The sequence below is a fragment of the Piliocolobus tephrosceles genome, chromosome 13 (genome assembly GCF_002776525.5).
Source record: "Piliocolobus tephrosceles isolate RC106 chromosome 13, ASM277652v3, whole genome shotgun sequence".
Classification (NCBI taxonomy): domain Eukaryota; kingdom Metazoa; phylum Chordata; class Mammalia; order Primates; family Cercopithecidae; genus Piliocolobus; species Piliocolobus tephrosceles.
The window spans coordinates 426309-446013 of NC_045446.1; the positions used below are offsets into that span (position 1 = coordinate 426309).

Consider the following 19705-nt stretch of genomic DNA (forward strand, 5'->3'; position numbering starts at 1 on the left):
TCCCGAGTAGCTGGGACTACAGGCGTCCGCCACCTCGCCCGGCTAGTTTTTTGTATTTTTTGGTAGAGACGGGGTTTCACCGTGTTAGCCAGGATGGTCTCGATCTCCTGACTTCGTGATCCGCCCATCTCGGCCTCCCAAAGTGCTGGGATTACAGGCTTGAGCCACCGCGCCCGGCTAACTCGTATCTTAGATCCTACAACAGTTCAGCACTGTGGTTAGTAAGTGGTAGTTAAGGTCAGTTGAATTCAGGCTCAATTTTCAGGGACACCATCAGCTTGACTCCGTTGCCTTGATTGTTTTTGCCTTACTCAGGGCTGTCTGGGGTCTTTGGGGTGAAGTTTCAAGGATCTCAGCGCAGACTCCCGAGCCTCAGCTGCTTGGAGGGGCACAGGTACCTCACACCAGTGGCAGCACTTCCCAAATTACTTTCCTGGAAGGCTTGATAGAAACAATTAAAATATAGTTTCCTTTCAGCAAAGAAACCTTCGCCTTCTTCACTGGCTTGGTGTGAGGCGCGATGTTTGAAACCCCGTGAGTGTGGGTGGGTGAGGCAAGCCTCTCTGGGAAGGGCCCCCATAGGCAGCACCTACCACAGGAGCTCACCTGAGCCACTGTCGGCCTCTGGGTGGGCGGCATGGTCAGCTCAGCTGCTGTCAGGATACCACAGGCTGGGCAGCGTAAACCACAGGTCTTCCTCTTCTTGGTTTTGGAAGCTGGACGTCTGAGATAGCAGCAGGCCTGGTTCCTGGGGAGGCCCTTCTTCCTTCTCACAGACAGCCGCCTCCCCGCTGTGTTCTCCCCTGGCCTTCCCTCCTCGAAGGACACCAATCCTGCAGTCTTGTTTAGCCTGAATTACCCCCTTAGAGGTTCCATCTCCACCTGCTGTCACATTGGGGGTTAGGGCTTCTTAGGAATTGTTGAGGGACGCAGGTCAGCCCTTAACGTGTCGTGGACTTGGGTGCCGTTGGAGGCCTGCTGTGTGGTCCCCTCACTGGAGGAGGTTTGGGAAAGCTGTGAGCAGCACCCGGACGCTCTGCTCTGGCCCTGCTCTCTCCTGTAGGTACCACATGGAATGCCTGGACCCCCCTCTCCAGGAGGTGCCGGTGGACGAGTGGTTCTGCCCGGAATGTGCTGCCCCTGGCGTTGTCTTTGCCGCTGGTGAGGAGGCTGCTCCCGTCTCAATGCGCCTGGGCCTTCTCACCGTCCGCTCTGCGGCCCCGGGGTTAGGGTCGGCTGCGGCGTGGGGAAGACATCTCGGGCTTGTCTTCTCAGGGCTGTGTGTGGTGTCCGTTGGCTGGGGGGATTCCCGTCCTCAGTGGTAGAAGCACCAGGCTCCATGAGCAGCCCTGTGTCCTGTGCACAGGTCAGCCTAAGCCAGGGCTGCTGCGTGGCCGGCAGCCACGGGGGAGCCGCTGGGGAAGGTGTGTGGCCTGAGTGTGGCACATCAGCCCTGGTGGTTCTTCCCAGATGCGGGTCCCGTGAGTGAGGAGGAGGTCTCCCTGCTCTTGGCCGATGTGGTGCCCACCACCAGCAGGCTTCGGCCTCGAGCAGGTAGGACCCGGGTGATAGCCAGGACGCGGCAGAGTGAGAGGGTGAGAGCAACCGTGAACCGGAACCGGATCTCCACGGCCAGGAGGGTCCAGGTGGGTGGCCCAGCCCCGATGCCCATCCCAGAGCCCCAGCTGCCCAGAGTGGTCTCAGGGGCCGGGTGGCTGGGAGAGGCCTCGTTGGCACTGTGGGGTATGCCTGGCCCCGGTGGCTTGTGTTCCTCGGCCTGCCAAGGGAAGCAGGTGAGTGCACCCCGGGGTGAGCCCAGCGGCCCAAGGTGGGGCTGCCTCTCTGAGCAGCTGCAGCCAGGTGCTTAGGGGAAAATGGAGCCTGGCCCTGGGGGTGGGGGCTCTAGGAAACCCCCTTGTTCCCCAGGCCACGTGCCAGCACCACTCCCTCCAGGCACCTGTGAGCGCCTTCCTCTTGCGCTGGACCTGGTGCTCGGTTTCAGGTGCTCCCTGCGGCCGCCGTCCTCACAGCAACCTTTCCCTGGGCATTGGACAAGCAGGAGGGTCTGGGCTGTGGGCATGTGGTGTGTGCCCTTGACAAGCCTAACGCTGAATTTGGAGTGGACTGAGAAGGCTGGGTGGGGCGGGAGCTGTCCCTCTCCAGTGGCCTGCCCAGCACCTGTGCCGCCCCCACCACAGTGACTGGTGCTCTCCCCTGTGCCCCTGGGATGCTGTCTACCCCCCACCTGCCTGCCCCTTCCCTCATCCCTGCTGCATACCGCCCCCACACCTGTGCAGGAGCCCAGCTCTCAGGGCTTGCCATGGGCTCTGCTCTGAGCTCCGCCCTGTGCCCTTCTTCCTCCACCAAGAACTCCACTGTCCTTGGTGTCTGCCTGTCCTCACCCTCCATTCTGGCCCGGAGCTTGCCTCCCAGAGCTGTCCTAGGCTGTCCTGGCCTTGCCCCCGTGGGAGTGCTGGGCAACCTGTCTGGCAAGGGAGAGGAAGGCTGGGCAGTGGCTGCTGTGGGTGGCGGGTGGCGAGGCTGTCGTGCTTCTCTGGCTGCCATTGCGGGCTGTGCTCTGGGCTCCATTTGGGGTCTGCGCTGGCCTGGCTGAGGCCCCAAGGGCACCTGACGGCACCGCCCCTTTGCCTGTAGCACACACCAGGACGCCTTGGGTCTTCCCTGCTGGACGAAGCCATCGAGGCCGTGGCTACTGGCCTGAGCACCGCCGTGTATCAGCGCCCTCTGACACCGCGCACTCCTGCCCGACGGAAGAGGAAGACAAGTAAGCCTTGCGGGATGGACTCCCCGCCAGCCACGTGCCGGGACCCATGCCCAAGGTCCACTCACTGCTTCCCTCAGGGCCAGGGCTGTGGGCATTTCCGTTTCTTCTTTCTGCAACTTAATCTTCTCAGCTGGAAACACTACACGGCTGGGAGGTATAGGTCTGACGTGCAAATCTGTGACCGCACTGCCTCTGGTGTTGTACCAGGATGGTGCCGGCCTTCCCGAATTGTTCCCCTCTGCTTTCTGGAAGGATTGCTTCCTGAGGTTTATGGAAGCAGTCTTGTTATTTTTGCTGTAAACATTTGTCTGAATACACTCTGAAGCCATCTGGGCCTGGACTTTTCTGTGGGGGCCGAGTTGAGATGAATGATTTCACGTCTTGTCTTGCTTCTGCCCTGTTCAGGTTTTTCAGTCCTTTTCTGTGAGTTTTGGTGATTTTGTCCCAAGTAACTTTAATTACTTGGTTCTCAGAGGTCCACCGTGAGGTGACTAATTCTCCCTTAAAACTAACGGGCAGCTCCTGCGGAGAGCCGTCGACCGCACCTTGTCAAACACCCCAGGAAGATGAATTTGGACTGAAATGCTGGGTGTTTTTGCGGTTAAACATTTTTTAATCTTTATGTCACTACAGATGTGCAGCGAGCTTATTTGTGTTAAAGTCTCTCAGGAGAGTTCTTCTCTGGTGTTTGTACCAAGGGGCACAGCTATAGGTTGTTTGTTTAATTTTACTTTCCATTGTCACTGTGTGCTTTTTTCTAATTTAGTTTTCTTTCATAGTTTCTCTCTCTCTTTTTTTTTGGGGGGGGAGAGTCTCACTGTGGAGCTGGAGTGCAGTGGTGGGATCTCGGCTCCCTGCAACCTCCACCTCCCCAGTTCAAGTGATTCTCCTCCCTCAGCCTCCTGAGTAGCTGGGACTGCAGGTGCACCACACCATGCCCGGCTCATTTTTTTTATTTTCGCAGAGACAAGGTTTCACCTTGTTGGCCAGGCTGGTCTTGAACTCCTGGCCCCAAGCAATCCACCTGCCTTGGTCTCCCAAAGTGCTGGGATTATGAGTGTGAGCCTTGGCGCCCGGCCCTGTTCACAATTATGTAAGATATTTAATGGCACACTCAGGGAGGTCAGGCTCTATTCTTAGATGCTGCTCATTTTCTGTCTCTTCCCCCAATAGGAACACGTTATTTTTATTCCTTTTTTTATTGAGACAGGATCTCATTTTGCCCAGTCTGGAGTGCAGTGGCACGATCTCAGGTCACTGCAACCTCTGCCTCCCAGGCTGAAGCAGTTGTGGTGCCTCAGCCTCCTGAGTAGCCTGTAATCCCAGCACTCTGGGAGGCTGGGGCAGGTGGATGGATAGCTTGAGGCCAGGAGTTTGAGATGGCGCCACTGCAGTCCAGCCTGGTTGAGAGAGTGAGACTGTCTCCAAAAATATATATACAAATATATGGTTTATTTCTCCGTTTAAAAAACTTTTAGGGCCGGGCGCAGTGGTGTGCGCCTGTAATCCTAGCACTTTGGGAGGCCAAGGTGGGTGGATCACGAGGTCAGAAGATTGAGACAATCCTGGCTAACACGGTGAAACCCCGTCTCTACTAAAAATACAAAAAATTAGCTAGGCATGGTGGCGGGCGCCTGTAGTCCCACCTACTCAAGAGGCTGAGGCAGGAGAATGGCATGAACCTGGGAGGCGGAGCTTGCAGTGAGCCGAGATCGCACCACTGCACTCCAGCCTGGGTGACAGAGTGAGACTCTGTCTTCAAAAAAAAAAAAAAAAAAATACAAAAATTAGCCAGGCGTGATCCTGTGCGCCTGTAATCCCAGGTACTCGGGAGGCTGAGGCAGAAGAATCGCTTGAACCCAGAAGGCAGAGGTTGCAGTGAGCTAAGATCACACCAGTGTATTTCAGCTTTGGTGACAGAGCAAGGCTCCGTCTCAAAAAAAAAAATAATCTGGGCAGGGGCAGTGGCTCACACCTGTAATCCTAGCTCTTCAGGAAGCTGAGGCAGGAGGATTGCTGGAGCCCAGAGACCAGCTTGGGTGACATGGTGAGCCCTATCTATAAAGACAATGAGCTGGGCACGGTGGTGCATGCCCATAGTTCAAGCTGCTTGGGAGGCTGAGGCAGGAGAATCATGTGAGCCCAGGAGTTTGAGCCTGCTGTGAGCCGAGATCATGCCAGTGCACTCCAGCCTGCGTGACAGAGCAAGATCCTGTCTCAAAAAAAAAAAATGCAAGGCTGTGCCAGCTCCTGGGCTCCGTCCTCTGGGCTGGACTCACAGGAATGGGGTAGGGAGGGCCCAGCACAGAGAAGCACAGACTTCAACCTCTTCTCCTTAGGAAGACGGAAGAAAGCGCCGGGAAGAAAGAAAACCCCATCTGGAACATCCGCAAAAAGTAAGGGCTCAGCGGCAAGATCTAAGAAACGCCAACATCGAGTGAAGAAGAGAAAAGGGAAGAAAGTAAAGGTGAGCATTGGCTGGCAGCGCCTGAGCCTCCGCGGGCCTCAGCACCCTCGCGGTTACGGAGCAGGGATCATCATCGTCACTGCTTTTCTGTATTTACTCCGTGATTTGCTGATGGAAATGAACGTTCCTGTAACACAGACTGAAGATGGGCTTGAGGCCAGCTGTTTCCTAAGGCACACGGAGGGGTTGAGGGCTGGTCGTGTGCCCCCCAGGAACCTTCCTGAAGCCATCCATCCGCTGGTCGGGGAGCCAGGTGTGAGCCAGGCCAGTGCATGCCCTCTGGCAGAGGCCCCTGGGAGCAGCTGTGGGTTTCAGGCAGACCTGGCTAGCCTGGCCCCGAGGAGTGACACAAGCCGTGTCTGACAGGCCCCATGCACCACCTCTGACCCACGCGCTCTGGGCCCTGGGAGCGGCCTCCTTGGTATATACATCGTGGCCTTTGTTGTCCCAGGCCCCTTTCATCCGAAATATGGACCAGACATTTAATATTTATTTTTAGTTGATCCCTAATTATTGTCGGTGTTTATGGGGCGGAGGGCGGTGTGTCATTCGTGTGCGTGTTTGTGATGCTCAAACCGGGACTAAATGCATAACCTCCTCGGACTGCACATTTAAAACATCTTAATATGGCCGGGCGCGGTGGCTCAACCCTGTAATCCCAGCACTTTGGGAGGCTGAGACGGGCGGATCACGAGGTCAGGAGATTGAGAGCATCCTGGCTAACAAGGTGAAACCCCATCTCTACTAAAAAAAAAAAAAAATACAAAAACCTAGCCGGGCGAGGTGGCGGGCGCCTGTAGTCCCAGCTACTCAGGAGGCCGAGGCAGGAGAATGGCATAAACCCGGGAGGCGGAGTTTGCAGTGAGCTGAGATCCAGCCACTGCACTCCAGCCTGGGCGACAGAGCGAGACTCCGTCTCAAAACAAAAACAAAAACAAAATAAATAAAACATCTTAATATATAAAAACTTGAATTGCGGCTGGGCGCAGTGGCTCATGCCTGTGATCCCAGCACTTTGAGGGGGCCGAGGCAGACAGATCACCTGAGATCAGGAGTTCAAGACCAGCCTGGCCAACATGCTGAAACCCCATCTCGACCAAAAAGACTAAATATTAGCCGGGTGTGGTGGCAGGCACCTGTAGTCCCAGCCTCAGGAGGCTGAGGCAGGAAAATCACTTAAACCCCCGGGAGGCAGAGGTTGCAGTGAGCCGATATGGCGCCACTGCCCTCCAGCCTGGGAGACGAGAGAAAAACTCTGCCTCAAAAAAAAAAAAACTGAGTTGCAGCCGTTGTTCAAGTGTTTGCTGAATCTTTTTGTTTGTTTGTTTGTTTTTGTTTTTTGAGATGGAGTCTCACTCTGTCCCTGGGCTTGAGTGCAGTGGTGCGATCTCGGCTCACTGCCACCTCCGCCTCCTGGGTTCAAGCGATTCTCCTGCCTCAGCCTTCTGAGTAGCTGGGATTATAGGTGTGCGCCACCAAGCCCAGCTAATTTTTATATTTTTAGTAGAGACAGGGTTTCACCATGTTGGTCAGGCTGGTCTTGAACCTCCTGACCTCGTGATCTGTCCGCCTCGGCCCCCCAAACTGCTGGGATTACAGGCATGAGCCACCATGCCCAGGCTTTGTTTTGTTTTTTGAGACTGTATCACTCTGTGGCCCAGGCTGACGTACAGTGGCGCAATCCCAGCTCACTGCAGCCTTGACCTCCCCGGGCCCAGGTGATCCTTCCACCTCAGCTTCCTGAGTAGCTGGGATAGCCCACCGTGCCCAGCTAATTTTCGTATTTTTTGTAGACACATTGTAGACAGAGGGGTTCGCCATGTTGCCCAGGCTGGTCTTAAACTCCTGGGCTTAAGCAGTTTGTCCACCTCAGCCTCAAAAACTGTTTTTGTTTCTTTTAGGTTGGGGCGGAGACAGAGTCTGGTTCTGTTGCCCAGGCTGGAGTGCAGTGACATGATCCTGGCTCACTGTAGCCGCCTTGACCTCCCAGGCCGAGGTGATCCTCCCCCGTCAGCCTCTCAAGTAGCTGGGACCACAGGCTCACACCACCTCACCCAGCTAATTTTTTTTTTTTTTTTTTTGGTAGAGACGGGGTCTCACTATGTTCCCCAAGCTGGTCTTGAACTCCTGGGCTCAAACAATCCTCCTGCCTCGACCTCCCAAAAGTGCTGGGATTACAGGTGTGAGCGCCAAGTCTGCTGCATTTTTATGTGAATTTCTACTCGAGATTATTATTCATTTCCTAGTGAATATAAACTTATATAGTACACATTTATATAAAACTATATTTTAGTTTTTTTTGTTTTTGAAATGGAGTTTCACTCTTGTTGCCCAGGTTGGAGTGCAGTGGTATGATCTCAGCTCACTGCAACCTCGGCCTCCTGAGTTCAAGCAATTCTCCTGCCTTAGGCTCCCAAATAGCTGGGATTACAGGCATGTGCCACCATGCCCGGCTAATTTTGTATTTTTAGTAGAGATGGGGTTTCTCCATGTTGGTCAGGCTGGTCTTGAACTCCCGACCTCAGGTGATCTGCCCGCCTTGGCCTCCCAAAGTGCTGGGATTCCAGGTGGGAGCCACCATGCCTGGCCCCCTTATTTTAGTTTTAAATGGAGTATTCAAACATCTGGTTATTCATTCAGACAAAATTCCTGGAGTGAGTAGAAGCTAAAGCCATGACCAGGTGTTGGATAAGGACCCGCCATTTCCCAGTTCTCTGGTCCCCTGGGCTCTCCCTTTGCTTTGCAGGGTGCCCTGAGCCTGGGTTGGAACCTCCCCTTCCATCCCCTTCCATCCCTGTGCTCAGAACACTCCTGGGCGTCCTCCCGAGCTTTTTGTTCTCGGCTGGCCTGCGTCCCGTTTCTGTGGTTCCTTTCTTCTCCTGCAGACAGTGTGCTGGGACCCCTGCCTGGGGGCCTGGAGGCAAGTGAGGGTGCTTGCCCTCCGGAGGGGCGGCGCCTGCCTTCAGGCCGAGCTGTCCCAGCCACAGCGGGAGGCTGCTGTGTCCGCTGTGCCTGGAATCAGAAGGAAATAGCTAGCAACTCTTAGGAGTTTTCATAATTGAGGAATAATGACAGCGCTTAAAATCTGTGTGTCTTCTTCTCAAGGTTTTTTTGGTTTGTGTTTTTGTTTTTGTTTTCGAGACGGTGTCTCGCTCTGTCGCCCAGGCTGGAGTGCAATGGTGCCATCTCCACTCACTGCAGCCTCCGCCTCCCGGGTTCAAGCGATTCTCCTGCCTCAGCCTCCTGAGTAGCTGGGATGACAGGCACCCGCCACCACGCCTGGCTGATTTTTGTATTTTTAGTAGAGATGGTTTTGCTATGTTGGCCAGGCGGGTCTCAAGCTGGCCTCAAATGATCTGCCCGCCTCGGCCTGCAGAACGCTGGGATTCCAGGTGTGAGCCACCGCGCCCGGCCTTCGAGGGGTTTTACTGCCAGCCATCAGTTGAATTTTTTGTTTCCCTCTTTGTGAGTTTTCACTTAATGCTAAGTACCACGTGATGGTGATGGTGACACTGCAGCACCCCGGTAGCCTCTCATAATCTTCAGTGAACTTCGCAGCCGACGTGTGCGGCGCTGGGTGTTCTTCTCGGTGATCAGTGCCTGCGAAGCCTGTTGACTTTGTTGCTGATGAAGCCTTCACATGGCATTTACAGAGCCCTCGTAGGTGCCATCCCCGTCTCTCTGTTCATCTTTTTCTTTGTTACTGGATTCAGAGTGAAGCCACCACTCGCTCTCGAATTGCGCGGACACTGGGCCTGCGCAGGCCTGTTCACAGCAGCTGCATCCCGTCGGTGTTGAAGCCAGTGGAGCCCTCCTTGGGGCTGCTGAGAGCGGATATTGGAGCTGCATCTCTGTCTCTGTTTGGAGACCCCTATGAGCTGGACCCCTTCGACAGGTGACCGAACTGGTGATGGTCCTGCCTGGGCACCCGCTCCTCTGCCTGGGGGCTGTGGGCATGGTACCCGAGGTGCATGTGGAGGCGTTAGGTTTTGTGTTTGTGAGTGAGGGTGACCATTCCTCCACCACCACACTCAGTGCGGGTGGGCAGTGTGGAAGTTAGAGGTCTGGTGGGGGCCCGAATCACACGTGCCGCCACGTGGCCGGTGCTCGGCCATCCTCCTCCGTGCCATCTCCCTGGGCTGGAGGTTCTGGGAGCTGGGAGTCACCTGTTCCCTTTGGCCTGTGTCCTCCCCTCTAGCAGTGAAGAACTTTCTGCAAACCCTCTTTCCCCTCTGAGTGCCAAGAGACGGGCTCTGTCCCGGTCAGCCCTGCAGTCCCACCAGCCCGTGGCCAGGCCCGTCTCCATGGGGCTTTCCAGGTGTGTGAGGGCAAAGGCTTCTGGGGAGGTGAGGGCAGCAGTGGGGCAGCGGATGGGGGTTCCAGGGTGGGGCTGCGACAGCCTGGCTCTCTGTGGCCCTGGGTGGCCTCAGCACCTCCCCTCAGCTGTCACGCTGATCAGTCGGCTCTTGGCATGAGGCAGTGCTGCAGCCTGTCCTGCGTCAGAGGCCTGCCCGTGAGCGTGGACTGGAGTTGCTGCAGCTCCACGAGGTGGCCCCTCTGCCTCCCACCCTGGCTTGAGAGCCACCAGCACAGGGACACCGCCTCAGGCAGGAGCAGTGGCTCTGGTGAATAAGGCTGTTATCAGAGGTCACCTTTTGGCCAGTTCTTTTGTTTCGCCACAAGAACAAAAAAAGAATTAACCAAAACCAACGGAACAGGTAAAGATGCTTGTCTGCCCCCTCCCGCCCGTTGGTGGAGTTGGGGGTGGCAGAGGCACCAGAGGTGACTTCTCCCAGAAACACCTGGTGTCCCTGGAGCCAGAGCTGCAAGGTGGGGCTACCTCCCTCCCTCTGGAAGGCCCTGGTGGGCACCTCTTAGAGCGGCAGCCAGAGCCAGGACTGTGGGGAGGCACAGGCCCCGCCCAGCCCCACTCTGCCCGGCTCCTGCCTGCTGCAGGGCTCTGCCTGGGTGCCGGCCCTCAGGCTGTGGGAGGCAGTGATGGCAGGACCTTGGGTCTGTGCCCACAGGAGGCATCTCCCTGCTGCGGTGCCGGAGCCAGACTTGGAGGAGGAGCCAGTGCCTGACCTGCTGGGCAGTATCCTGTCGGGCCAGAGCCTCCTGATGCTGGGCAGCAGTGACGTCATCATCCACCGTGACGGCTCCCTCAGCGCCAAGAGGGCGGGTGAGCACCTCCCTGCCACAGCTGCCTTCCTCTGTGGGCTGCTGGTCCTCAGGCTGTTCCCCAGCACTCAGCCTGTGTCTCAGTCACAGAAGATGTAATTGACGTTGGAGGACTATTCCTCAGCCATTTTTCTCCATTGATTTCCCTTCTTGAGCAGTTTCCCAGTGAGCTCTGAGTTCTTACCCAGCCCCACAGCTTCAGAGTGGGGCCCCTAGTACCTGGTTAAGAACATGTCCTACTGGGGAACTGCCCCCGCCCCGGTGAATATCGCGTCCTAATGGCCTCAGGCACTGTACTTTGTCATCCACAGAGTGGCTGTTGAAGCAGCTCTCCGGGTGTGGAAAGGCAAGGTGTGCACCTCAACAGGCAAACGGGAGTTTAAAGCGCACGACCTCACAGAAAACCAGTTGTGATAAAAGTTAAACCGACAATTAAGAAGAGTGGGTGGGAAATGATTGCCATTGACTTTTTTGTTTTTTAGCTCCAGTTTCTTTTCAGCGAAACTCAGGGAGTCGGTCCAGAGGGGAAGAAGGATCTAAGGACTGCCTACAGCCCCGAGCACTGCCCTCAGGGAGCCCAGCCCAAGGCCCCTCAGGAAACAGGCCACAGAGCACAGGGCTAAGCTGTCAAGGCAGGTCCTGCATCCCCGCCCGCACCTCGGGCGCACCTGTGAGGCTGGACTCGTCAGCAGCCCCTGGGTCGGTTCAGGCTCGGAACTTGTCCAATGGGAGCGCACCTGGCTTCAGACAGAGTCCCAGCCCCCGGTTCAGCGGCACCAACAAGCACACTTTGCCCCTTGCTTCTGCCGCGTCTAAGATCTCAAGCAGAGATTCTAACCCCCCATGTCGCAGTGCGGTGCCAGGGCCTCCCCTGAAACCCGCGCCCAAAAGAACAGACATCTCTGAGCTGCCCAGGATACCAAAGATCAGGAGAGAGGATGCTGGCGGCAGATGGGGCGCGGCCCCAGCCCACGGGCAGAGCATCGAGATCCCCAGCGCCTGCATCAGCCGGCTGACTGGCAGGGAAGGCGCCGGGCAGCCAGGGCGAGGCACGCGGGCAGAGAGCGAGGCCAGCAGCAGGGTCCCCCGGGAGCCCGGCACGCACACGGGCAGCTCCCGGCCCCCAGCCCCCAGCTCCCATGGCAGTATGGCGCCGCTGGGACCATCAAGAGGGAAAGGGGTTGGGTCGACCTTTGAGAGCTTCCGGATCAATATTCCTGGAAACATGGCACATTCCAGCCAGCTCTCCAGCCCCGGCTTCTGTAACACGTTCCGGCCCGTGGACAACAAGGAGCAGAGGAAGGAGAACCCCTCGCCTCTCTTCTCCATCAAGAAGACGAAGCAGCTCCGGAGTGAGGTCTACGACCCGTCCGACCCCACCGGCTCCGACTCCAGCGCCCCGAGCAGCAGCCCCGAGAGGTCTGGCCCTGGCCTCCTGCCCTCTGAGATCACACGAACCATCTCCATCAAAAGCCCGAAGGCCCAGACGGTTCAGGCTGTGCGCTGCGTCACCTCCTACACAGTGGAGAGCATCTTTGGGACGGAGCCTGAGCCCCCTCTTGGACCGTCCTCCGCTGTGTCCCAGCCCCGGGGTGCAGTGGCTGCCGAGGGGGCCTCTGACACAGAGCGAGAGGAGCCTGCAGAGAGCCAGAGCCTGGCTGCCCGGGTGCGGAGGCCATCCCCACCGGAGCCCTGGGATGAGGAGGATGGGGCGTCTTGCAGCACCTTCTTTGGCTCTGAGGAGCGGACAGTGACCTGTGTGACTGTCGTGCAGCCAGAAGCCCCACCCAGCCCGGACATGCCGCAGGCAGCCACCCACAGAGTGGTGGAGCTCAGGCCCCCTTCCCGGTCCCGCTCCACATCCAGCTCCCGCAGCAGGAAGAAGGCCAAGAGGAAGAGGGTGGCCAGGGAGCACCGACGGACGCGCTCTGGGACGCGCTCTGAATCCAGGGACAGGAGCTCGAGGTCAGCGTCACCATCAGGGGGTGAGGAGTGCCCCAGGAGGCAGCGGTCCAAGGCCAAGAGCCGGCGGTCCTCCAGCGACCGCTCCAGCAGCCGAGAACGAGCTAAGAGGAAGAAAGCCAAGGACAAGAGCAGGGAGCACAGGCGGGGCCCCTGGGGCCACAGCCGGAGGACGTCTCGGTCGCGCTCTGGGAGCCCGGGCAGTTCTTCCCACGAGCCCCATGAGAGCAGGAAGAGGAAGAAGAGGAGATCGCCGTCCAGGCCTCGGGGGAGGGAGTGCTCCCCCGCCAGCAGCCTGGAGAGGCCCCACAGGCACAAGCACCAGCGGGAGCGCAGCCACGCACGGCCGGACAGGAAGGAGAGTGCGGCCTGGCCCCGAGACCGGAGGAAGCGGAGGTCCCGGTCCCCAAGCTCGGAGCGCAGGGCGCGGGAGCACAGGCGGCCACAGTCCCGTGAGAAGCGGCCGAGGCCCCGGTCCCATTCCCCAGAGAGGAAGGGGCCTGTGAGGGAGGCTTCCCCAGCGCCCCTTGCACAGGGGGAGCCAGGGCGGGAAGACCTCCCCACCAGGTTGCCAGCCTTGGGGGGAGCACATGTCTCAGTGGAGGCGGCTACGGCAGACAAGGCCCCCCTGCAGGCCCCCCCCGTCCTGGAGGTGGCAGCTGAGTGTGAGCCTGACGACCTGGACCTGGATTATGGCGACTCTGTGGAGGCGGGGCACGTCTTTGACGATTTCTCAAGCGAAGCTGTTTTCATCCAGCTCGATGACATGAGCTCGCCACCTTCTCCCGAAAGCACAGACTCCTCCCCAGAGCGAGACTTCCCACCAAAGCCCGCGCTGCCCCCAGCCAGCCTGGCCGTGGCCGCCATCCAGAGGGAGGTGTCGCTGATGCACGATGAAGACCCTTCACAGCCCCCACCCCTGCCAGAGGACCCCCAGGAGCCACACTTGCTCAGGCCGGATGCGGCGGCCAAGGCTCAGGCGCCCAGTCCCCTGGATGTGGCGCCTGTGGGGAAGGAAGACGGCCCCTCCATGAGCGGGAGGGCACACGAGGCAACCCGGCCTGAGGAGGTGGTTCTGCAGACCCCCCTGCTGCGGTCCAGAGCCCTGGTGAAGCGGGTCACCTGGAACCTGCAGGAGTCGGAGAGCAGCGCCCCTGCCGAGGACAGAGCCCCCCGTGAGTAGGGCCCTGGCCCCCGCTGAGGACAGAGCCCCTGTTGAGAACAGGAGCCCTGAGTGAGTGGGGCCCCAGACACCACAGGGAGCTTCTGGAGCCAGGGAAGACTGGGATAGTGGGTGTGGGGGTCTCCTGCAGGTGGGCAGAGCAGGTCATGGTGGGGGATCAGTGGCTAGGAGCTGGCACACCTCGCAACCTCCCCTTGCTGCTGGGGGTGGATCTGAGGGCTGCTCTGTGGTCCTTGCTCCTGGCGCCTTTCTGGATTTTTCCAGCCATGAAACAGCATTCTGGGCAGGGGCGGGCACAGAGCACCCACCTCCCTGTCGGGCCCCCAGGGGCACTGTTTCACAGGCCACAGAAGCCCCGAGAAGGAGCCTGGGATGTGGAGGACGTGGCCCCCACAGGGGTCAGGCAGGCGTTCTCCGAGCTGCCCCTTCCCAGTCATGTGCTTCCGGAGCCTGGGTTCCCAGACACAGACCCCTCTCAGGTGGGTGCCTGGGCTGGAGGGCTGTGGGCTGTGGGCAATGGCCTGGCACCCATGCCACACACGCCACACTAGGCTGGGGCTGAGGCCTCACAGCTCCTGGGCAGAGCTGCCAGCCGTAGGGCCCGGTGCTCAGCGGAGGTGTCCTTCCCAGGTTTACAGCCCCAGCCTGCCACCTGCCCCAGCCCAGCCCTCAAGCACCCCACCCTGCGCGCTGGTCAGCCAGCCCACGGTCCAGTTCATCCTGCAGGGGAGCCTGCCGCTCGTGGGCTGTGGGGCAGCACAGACCCTGGCCCCAGTGCCCACTGCCCTGACCCCAGCCTCAGAGCCAGCCAGTCAAGCCACTGCAGCCAGCAACTCAGAGGAGAAGACCCCGGCTCCCAGGCTAGCTGCAGAGAAAACCAAGAAGGAGGAGGTGAGTCCTGCCACCTCCCACTTTCCCCACGTTCCTGTCTTGCTTTGAAACTAACGCTGTCGGGGCTGAATTTAGGGGCGGAAGCCAGTCCCTGTGCCTCCGGAACTAGAAGGGTATCCAGAACCGCAGTGCCTCTGGCCAGAGGGACTCCAGGCCCCCTGCCTGGCCGCTTCACACATTTGTCCCCCTGTAGTACATGAAGAAGCTGCACATGCAGGAGCGTGCTGTGGAGGAGGTGAAACTGGCCATCAAGCCCTTCTACCAGAAGAGGGAGGTGACCAAGGAGGAGTACAAGGACATCCTGCGCAAGGCCGTGCAGAAGGTGGGCTGCACGCGAGCCTGTGTGGGGGGCTCGGGGTCACGGGCAGCCCGTTGCTGCTGTCTCGTCAGCACGGACTTTGGAGTGACCATGAGTGCAGGTCCGAGGTCAGCCAGGTCAGATGGCTGTGTTGCCACATCCTGCAGGCCTGGGGTCAGGCGGGTTTGCCTGTGGCTGCCCCGGCAGATGATTAGGAAGGAGGGTGGCTCAGTGCCTGTGAGGCCCACGCAGATGTGTTTAGCGATATGTGAAATTACCCAGCCCACGCCCAGCTTACAGGTGGGAGAACAAGACCCCCAGAAGTGAGCAGGTGCGTGGTGACGTCTCAGCCCGTGCTCCCCCCGACACCGTGGGCCCCTCGGTGGCCCTGTGAGCGGCATATCGAGCAGGACGGGGGTCTCACATGTCAGGAGGGCAGATGGGGCGGCCCCTGCCACTGTCTGCGTGCCGCACGCAGGGCCTACTTCTGAGCAGGGCAGGCGAGAGACCCCAGCTTTGGCCCTGGGCTCCGGCCCGGAACATCGGGATGGGAAAGGGCGTTTGGTGATTGCTCCTCTTTCTCCAGATCTGCCACAGCAAGAGTGGGGAGATCAACCCCGTGAAGGTGGCCAACCTGGTGAAGGCGTACGTGGATAAGTACAGGCACATGCGCAGGCACAAGAAGCCAGAGGCCGGCGAGGAGCCGCCCACCCAGGGGGCCGAGGGCTGAGGCCAGGTAGTCATGGGCTTTGCCCGGGGAGCTGTTGGGAGTAGTGGGAAACGGGGGCACCAGCATGCCCGCCATCAGGTTCCTGCGCTGACACCTGGTCTGTGCACCTGTCTTGCTTACAGTTGAAAACTGGACACTTTTGTATGTATATTATAGATACACTGTTTCCATTCTAATTTATCAAAAATGGATTATCTTTAGAAACCTCTTGATTGATTTAATACTTGGAAGATAAAGCGTTTGGTGGCCAGGAGGGGCTCCTGGTAGGGTGGCGTGTCCTTGATAAATCTCTGGTGGCCTCCCGCCAGCAGCTGCTGTGTACCTCTGCCTCTGAATTAGGAATATCTTTACTTTCTCTTTTCCAATTACGTTGTGCTCTTGTAAATAATTGCTCAAGTTTGCACTCAACACAGCTGCCTCCTGGAGGCAGGGTGCAGCAGTGGCAGCCCGAGGGCCGGTGACAGGTGTCGGGTGTGGGAAAATGTCCCTGCCCTCGCACAGCTGGTGGGAGTGGCTTTGGTGGCCACCTGCCTCTCAAGGGCCTTGTTCTCTGAATCAAGGCTTGGCTGTCGTGTGTGTGGTGAAGACAGAAGTGAGTTGGTGTGCAGGGAGGTCCCCTCCCTCCCTGGGCCTCACCCATGTTCAGCCGGCACCCATTTCCCCGCCAGCCAAGACGTCAGTGCGTGTTCTGGAGTTCTCTTTATTAGACTGGGCTCTAGACGGGCTGCTCCAGCTCCATGAGCAAGCACTCAATGTCATCATAGAGGCTGTTGGTGCTGGACAGACAGAGGCTGAGGCTGCTGCTATCCAGGGAAGACACACCCTCACGTTGCGTGCCCTCCAGGTGCACTCGGCACAGCCAGGGCTCCAGCTGCCAGGAAGGCATCGGGCGTCTGTCAGTGACCCAGCGTGTGGCCTCCCCTCCCCCTCCCCAGGCCCTGAGGCTCTGGTCTCACCTTCACAAGGACCAGGCTCTTCTCCTTGGGCCTCCTGGCTGACAGGTCCTGCCCGAAGCCCAGGTAGATGGTATAGCATGGGGAGCCGCGGCGCTGCCGTGCCCGGAATTCCACCAGCTCTGGAGAAGGGGGCTCTGCTGAGTATCTGGCAGACCCATGCTCCCAGGGGCCCCTGAAGACAGCCCCCCAGGCAGGAGCCTCACTGACCTCGGAAGAAGACTCTGAAGTCAAAGATGGGGGTGTCGCAGTTCCGAGGCAGCAGGCAGGCTGGGGTGGAGGGGCTGGCAGAGCCCGGGGGGCCACCCACCTCCCAGTACACCTTGCACTTGCCCATGCGCCGGGCCCACAGCTGTGGCCCCCGAAGCTCCAGCTGCAGCCCAGGGGCCACGTGCCGCAGCAGTTCCTCCGTGTAGCGCAGCTGCTTCTGGTCGGGGAGCTCAGCAGGGCTGGGGAATGCTACCTGCTGGGGGTCTGTGGCCCGGACAGCTGGGTCTGGGGGGCCATACAGGAACATGCAGCTCGGGTGCCCCACCACCTTCTGCAGCACTGTGCGGCCCTTGTACATGATGGTCACGTCCAGTGCCCCTGGGCTGGGCTCTGTGTGGAGACCAAGCTGTGAGCGGCGGAGGTGGGCAGGGACAGGCTGCCCCCTTCCCGGGACCTACTCACCTTGCACCGCAGTGCAGGCACTTGGGGAGGGTGCCAGGTACGGCTCCGCCTGGTGCGGGGGCTCTGGGGCCGTGGCCTCGCCTGCATCGAAAAGGGAATCCTGTGCTGGCACCTCATCCCCAGCCCCTCCCTGTGCCCCAGGTCCCCCAGCCCCTACCACCTCTCACCTGTCATTAGGGCCGCGGGCTGGGGCCTGGGGCTGGGGGGTGCCTCTACTGACCATGTGCACAGCTCCCCGGCAGGGAACCCTGGGCCTGAGGAGGGGAGTTCACTGCGAACGGTGGTCCCTTCCTACTTCTCCAGCTCCCCAGTCCCCAGCCCGCTTCTTAAGTGTCCATCCAGGTGCACTGGCCCCTTCCATGCTTCCCCCCCAACCCCCGACGGCACTGCCCGCACCTCCAGCACAGGCCCCAGTCAGGGGAAGACCCTCTTGTCGCTCTCCAGGAGCCTGGGCTGGGACTGGATCTGCCGCCCAGGACGCTGTCAGCAGATGGTCCGCCAGGCAGCTCTGTTGCACTGCCTGGAGCAGGAGGTCCCCCTCGTCACCAGCTGCGGCAGGGAGGGGGCCTGGAGCTTGGAGTCCAGCATCTCCGTGTGCCAGGAATGGCCCTGGGGGCCTGCCCTGTAAGGAAGAGTCAGGGTCAGCATAAGCAGCTCCGTGGCCTGGCAGGAGGAGAGGCAGGCAGAGAGAAGACTACCTGCGGTGGCCGGACAGCCGCGGGGGCCTCTGCCTCAGTCTGGTCCGTGCCTGGGCCTTTGAGGGAGAATGGGGCAGGTGTTAGGCCCCGAGACCAGGGTGAGAGACTCAACAAGAGCCTGGGGTAACCCGCACCAGCTTCCTTGTGCTGCGGCCTGAGGAGGTGGGGATGCAGCTCCAACTGCCCTGGGCCTGCTGGCAACCTCTCCCAGAACAGCTGCTAAAAACCCAATTCTGATCCAGAGAATGTTCGTTCCCCAGGCAGGACGAATGCCAATGCGCTTGGCAGCCGGCGTCGCTCACCTCGCCAGCACGGCTCCAGGCTGAGCGCATACACCTTGTGCGGGTCGGCCGGGTCTCCCGAGTTATCTCGCAGCATCACGAAGCGGCGCGTGCTGCGCAGTGCGCAGCGGAAGTTGGTTTTCCAGCCGGCGCGCTCCGCAGCCTCAGCCTCGGGGGGCGGCGGGTCACCGCCTCTGCTGCTAGGTGGCCACCTGCCGCGGGCCACGGCCCAGGCCTGAAGAGGGGGACAGAATACGTGGGCTGGGCCTGCGGGGTCCTAGGCGGGTCCTTCCACCCGGGGCGGGGCCGGGGTCCCACCTTGAAGATGCGCGCGTCAGCCTCGCTCAGGTCCTTGCGCGCGAAGTGCTTCCAGGGCACGCGGAAGCAGGTGCGGGCCTCGTCCAGCCACTGCAGCCCCTCATAGCAGCCGCTGCTGATCTCTCCAAGGAGCCACTCTCCGAACAGCACGCGTGGGGCCGCCCTGCGGGTGCCCGGCCGCGGAGAGTCAGGGCCGGCTGCAGGGCGCTCGGGGATGGGCATCTGGAGAAGGTGGGCCCGGCTCTTACCTCTCAGGAGCCAAGGCCATTGCTCCCTCTGCAGGGGCAGTTGGGTGTCGGTCAGGTGTTACAACGGGAGGTAAGGGCTCCTGTCACTGCAGACGCCAGGCCGCGGCCACCGGTCGTGTGGCCAGGTGTCACAGGTGTCACAGGTGTGGAGGTCACAGGTGTGGACTGAGGGCTTGTAGCCACCGACGCTGCCTCGGTGTAGATCTCTTGGCAGAGGGGGCTACAGGTGTGACTGCAGGTATGGCTGGTGCGCGCACACGTGAAGTCACAGGTGTTGAACCAGTGTCCAGGCCTGCCGGGCCGGTGCAGGCCGGACCCTGCGGGGACGGGAAAGGCCACGTCGGGGGCGGGCCAGGCTTCCGAGAAAGCGAAACCTAAAGAGTGGAGCTTCGCGCCCTCCCCGATCCAATCTCCGCCCGGTTCTCATTTCCGCGGAACCCCGCCCCCGCCCCGGGCCCCGCCTCCGCCCCCGCCTCCTTCACCTCCCGACCGTCATCCATCAGGCTCCTCCAGCCCTTGGCTCTACCCCTCCCGGTGAGTCTCTTACTCCCGGACCTGCACCGCGTGGGTCCGGGGTCCCGAGTACCTGGGTGCCAGCGTCGCCGGGGCGGGAGGTTTCTTACCGCGGAGAAGCGGAGGGCAGGCGCTTTTATGGTGCCCGGGCCGGGGGCGGGGCCCAAAGAGCTGCAGGTGCAGCCAAGGGGGTCACGTGACCAGGCGGGCGTTTCCGGGAAGGGCGCGCGCAGCCTGTTCCTGCTCTCGGATGCGACCAGCGGAAGCCCGCCCCGGGCAGCGCGGAGTAGGGAGTGGCGGCGAGGGGGCAGCGGTGGGCCCTGTCTGCCTGTGTGGCTCAGCCCTGCAGGGTCCAGCCGCTTCTCTGGGAAGTAGCCCCTACACGCCTGGGGCCAGGGGCGCCGGCAGTCATCGGAGGTGGGGCACACAGTGGGATAAGGCGGGGACCCCCGAAACGTAAGCGAAACCGGACCCCAGGCAAAACCAGGCCCGTCTTGTTGCGCTTTTTTTTTCTTCCTTTCTTTT

General features: G+C 60.0%; 2 protein-coding genes and 1 long non-coding RNA gene across 13 annotated transcripts in view; 2 read left to right on the plus strand and 1 right to left on the minus strand.

Moving 5' to 3' along the window:
• PHRF1 (PHD and ring finger domains 1) overlaps nt 1-15862 on the plus strand; it is a 36923-nt gene extending 21061 nt beyond the window's left edge. For 2 of the 4 annotated variants that reach the window (XM_026447280.1, XM_026447282.1), the window contains exons 7-18: nt 1064-1161; nt 1471-1646; nt 2656-2785; nt 5125-5252; nt 8966-9147; nt 9451-9570; nt 10280-10434; nt 10916-13570; nt 13906-14057; nt 14209-14469; nt 14663-14791; nt 15354-15862. In XM_026447280.1, coding sequence (XP_026303065.1) covers nt 1064-1161; nt 1471-1646; nt 2656-2785; nt 5125-5252; nt 8966-9147; nt 9451-9570; nt 10280-10434; nt 10916-13570; nt 13906-14057; nt 14209-14469; nt 14663-14791; nt 15354-15497 — 4330 coding nt within the window. In that variant the 3' untranslated portion in view covers nt 15498-15862. Of the gene's footprint in view, nt 1-179; nt 535-1063; nt 1162-1470; nt 1647-2655; nt 2786-5124; nt 5253-8965; nt 9148-9450; nt 9571-10279; nt 10435-10915; nt 13571-13905; nt 14058-14208; nt 14470-14662; nt 14792-15353 lie in introns of those variants that run through there. The other 2 variants (XM_023183447.2, XM_026447281.1) reach the window with 2 other exon arrangements.
• A 318-nt stretch (nt 15863-16180) lies between these two features.
• On the minus strand, nt 16181-19397 carry IRF7 (interferon regulatory factor 7). Of its 6 annotated transcripts, none has more exons than XM_023183450.3 (11): nt 19291-19397; nt 18668-18984; nt 18420-18582; nt 18123-18336; nt 17821-17876; nt 17519-17744; nt 17290-17376; nt 17123-17203; nt 16661-17050; nt 16454-16572; nt 16181-16368 (listed from the first exon to the last, which is right to left on the minus strand). In XM_023183450.3, the coding sequence occupies exons 2-11, from the start codon at nt 18685-18687 to the stop codon at nt 16213-16215; spliced, it is 1512 nt and encodes a 503-aa protein (XP_023039218.1). In that variant the 5' UTR covers nt 18688-18984; nt 19291-19397; the 3' UTR covers nt 16181-16212. The 6 variants fall into 6 exon arrangements, with proteins under 6 accessions (XP_023039218.1, XP_023039217.1, XP_023039219.1 ...); XM_023183449.3 differs by having other exon boundaries at nt 19254-19390; XM_023183451.1 differs by lacking the exon at nt 19291-19397 and adding an exon at nt 19223-19273.
• Nucleotides 19089-19705, plus strand: part of LOC116419001 — a 35340-nt gene continuing 34723 nt past the window's right edge. The window contains exon 1 of one of the 3 annotated variants that reach the window (XR_004229252.1): nt 19089-19201. This is a non-coding gene — a long non-coding RNA (uncharacterized LOC116419001). The remainder of the gene's footprint in view (nt 19202-19705) is intronic. The other 2 variants (XR_004229253.1, XR_004229254.1) reach the window with 2 other exon arrangements.

Coding starts and splice junctions, on each gene's coding strand:
- IRF7 (XM_023183448.1), bottom strand. CDS start 18,641: ATGCCCATCCCCGAGCGCCCTGCAGCCGGCCCTGACTCTCCGCGGCCG. Junction 17,377..17,518: donor GACTGGGGCCTGTGCTGGAG/GTGCGGGCAGTG, acceptor TCCCCTCCTCAG/GCCCAGGGTTCCCTGCCGGG. Junction 17,204..17,289: donor GCCCGCGGCCCTAATGACAG/GTGAGAGGTGGT, acceptor TTTTCGATGCAG/GCGAGGCCACGGCCCCAGAG.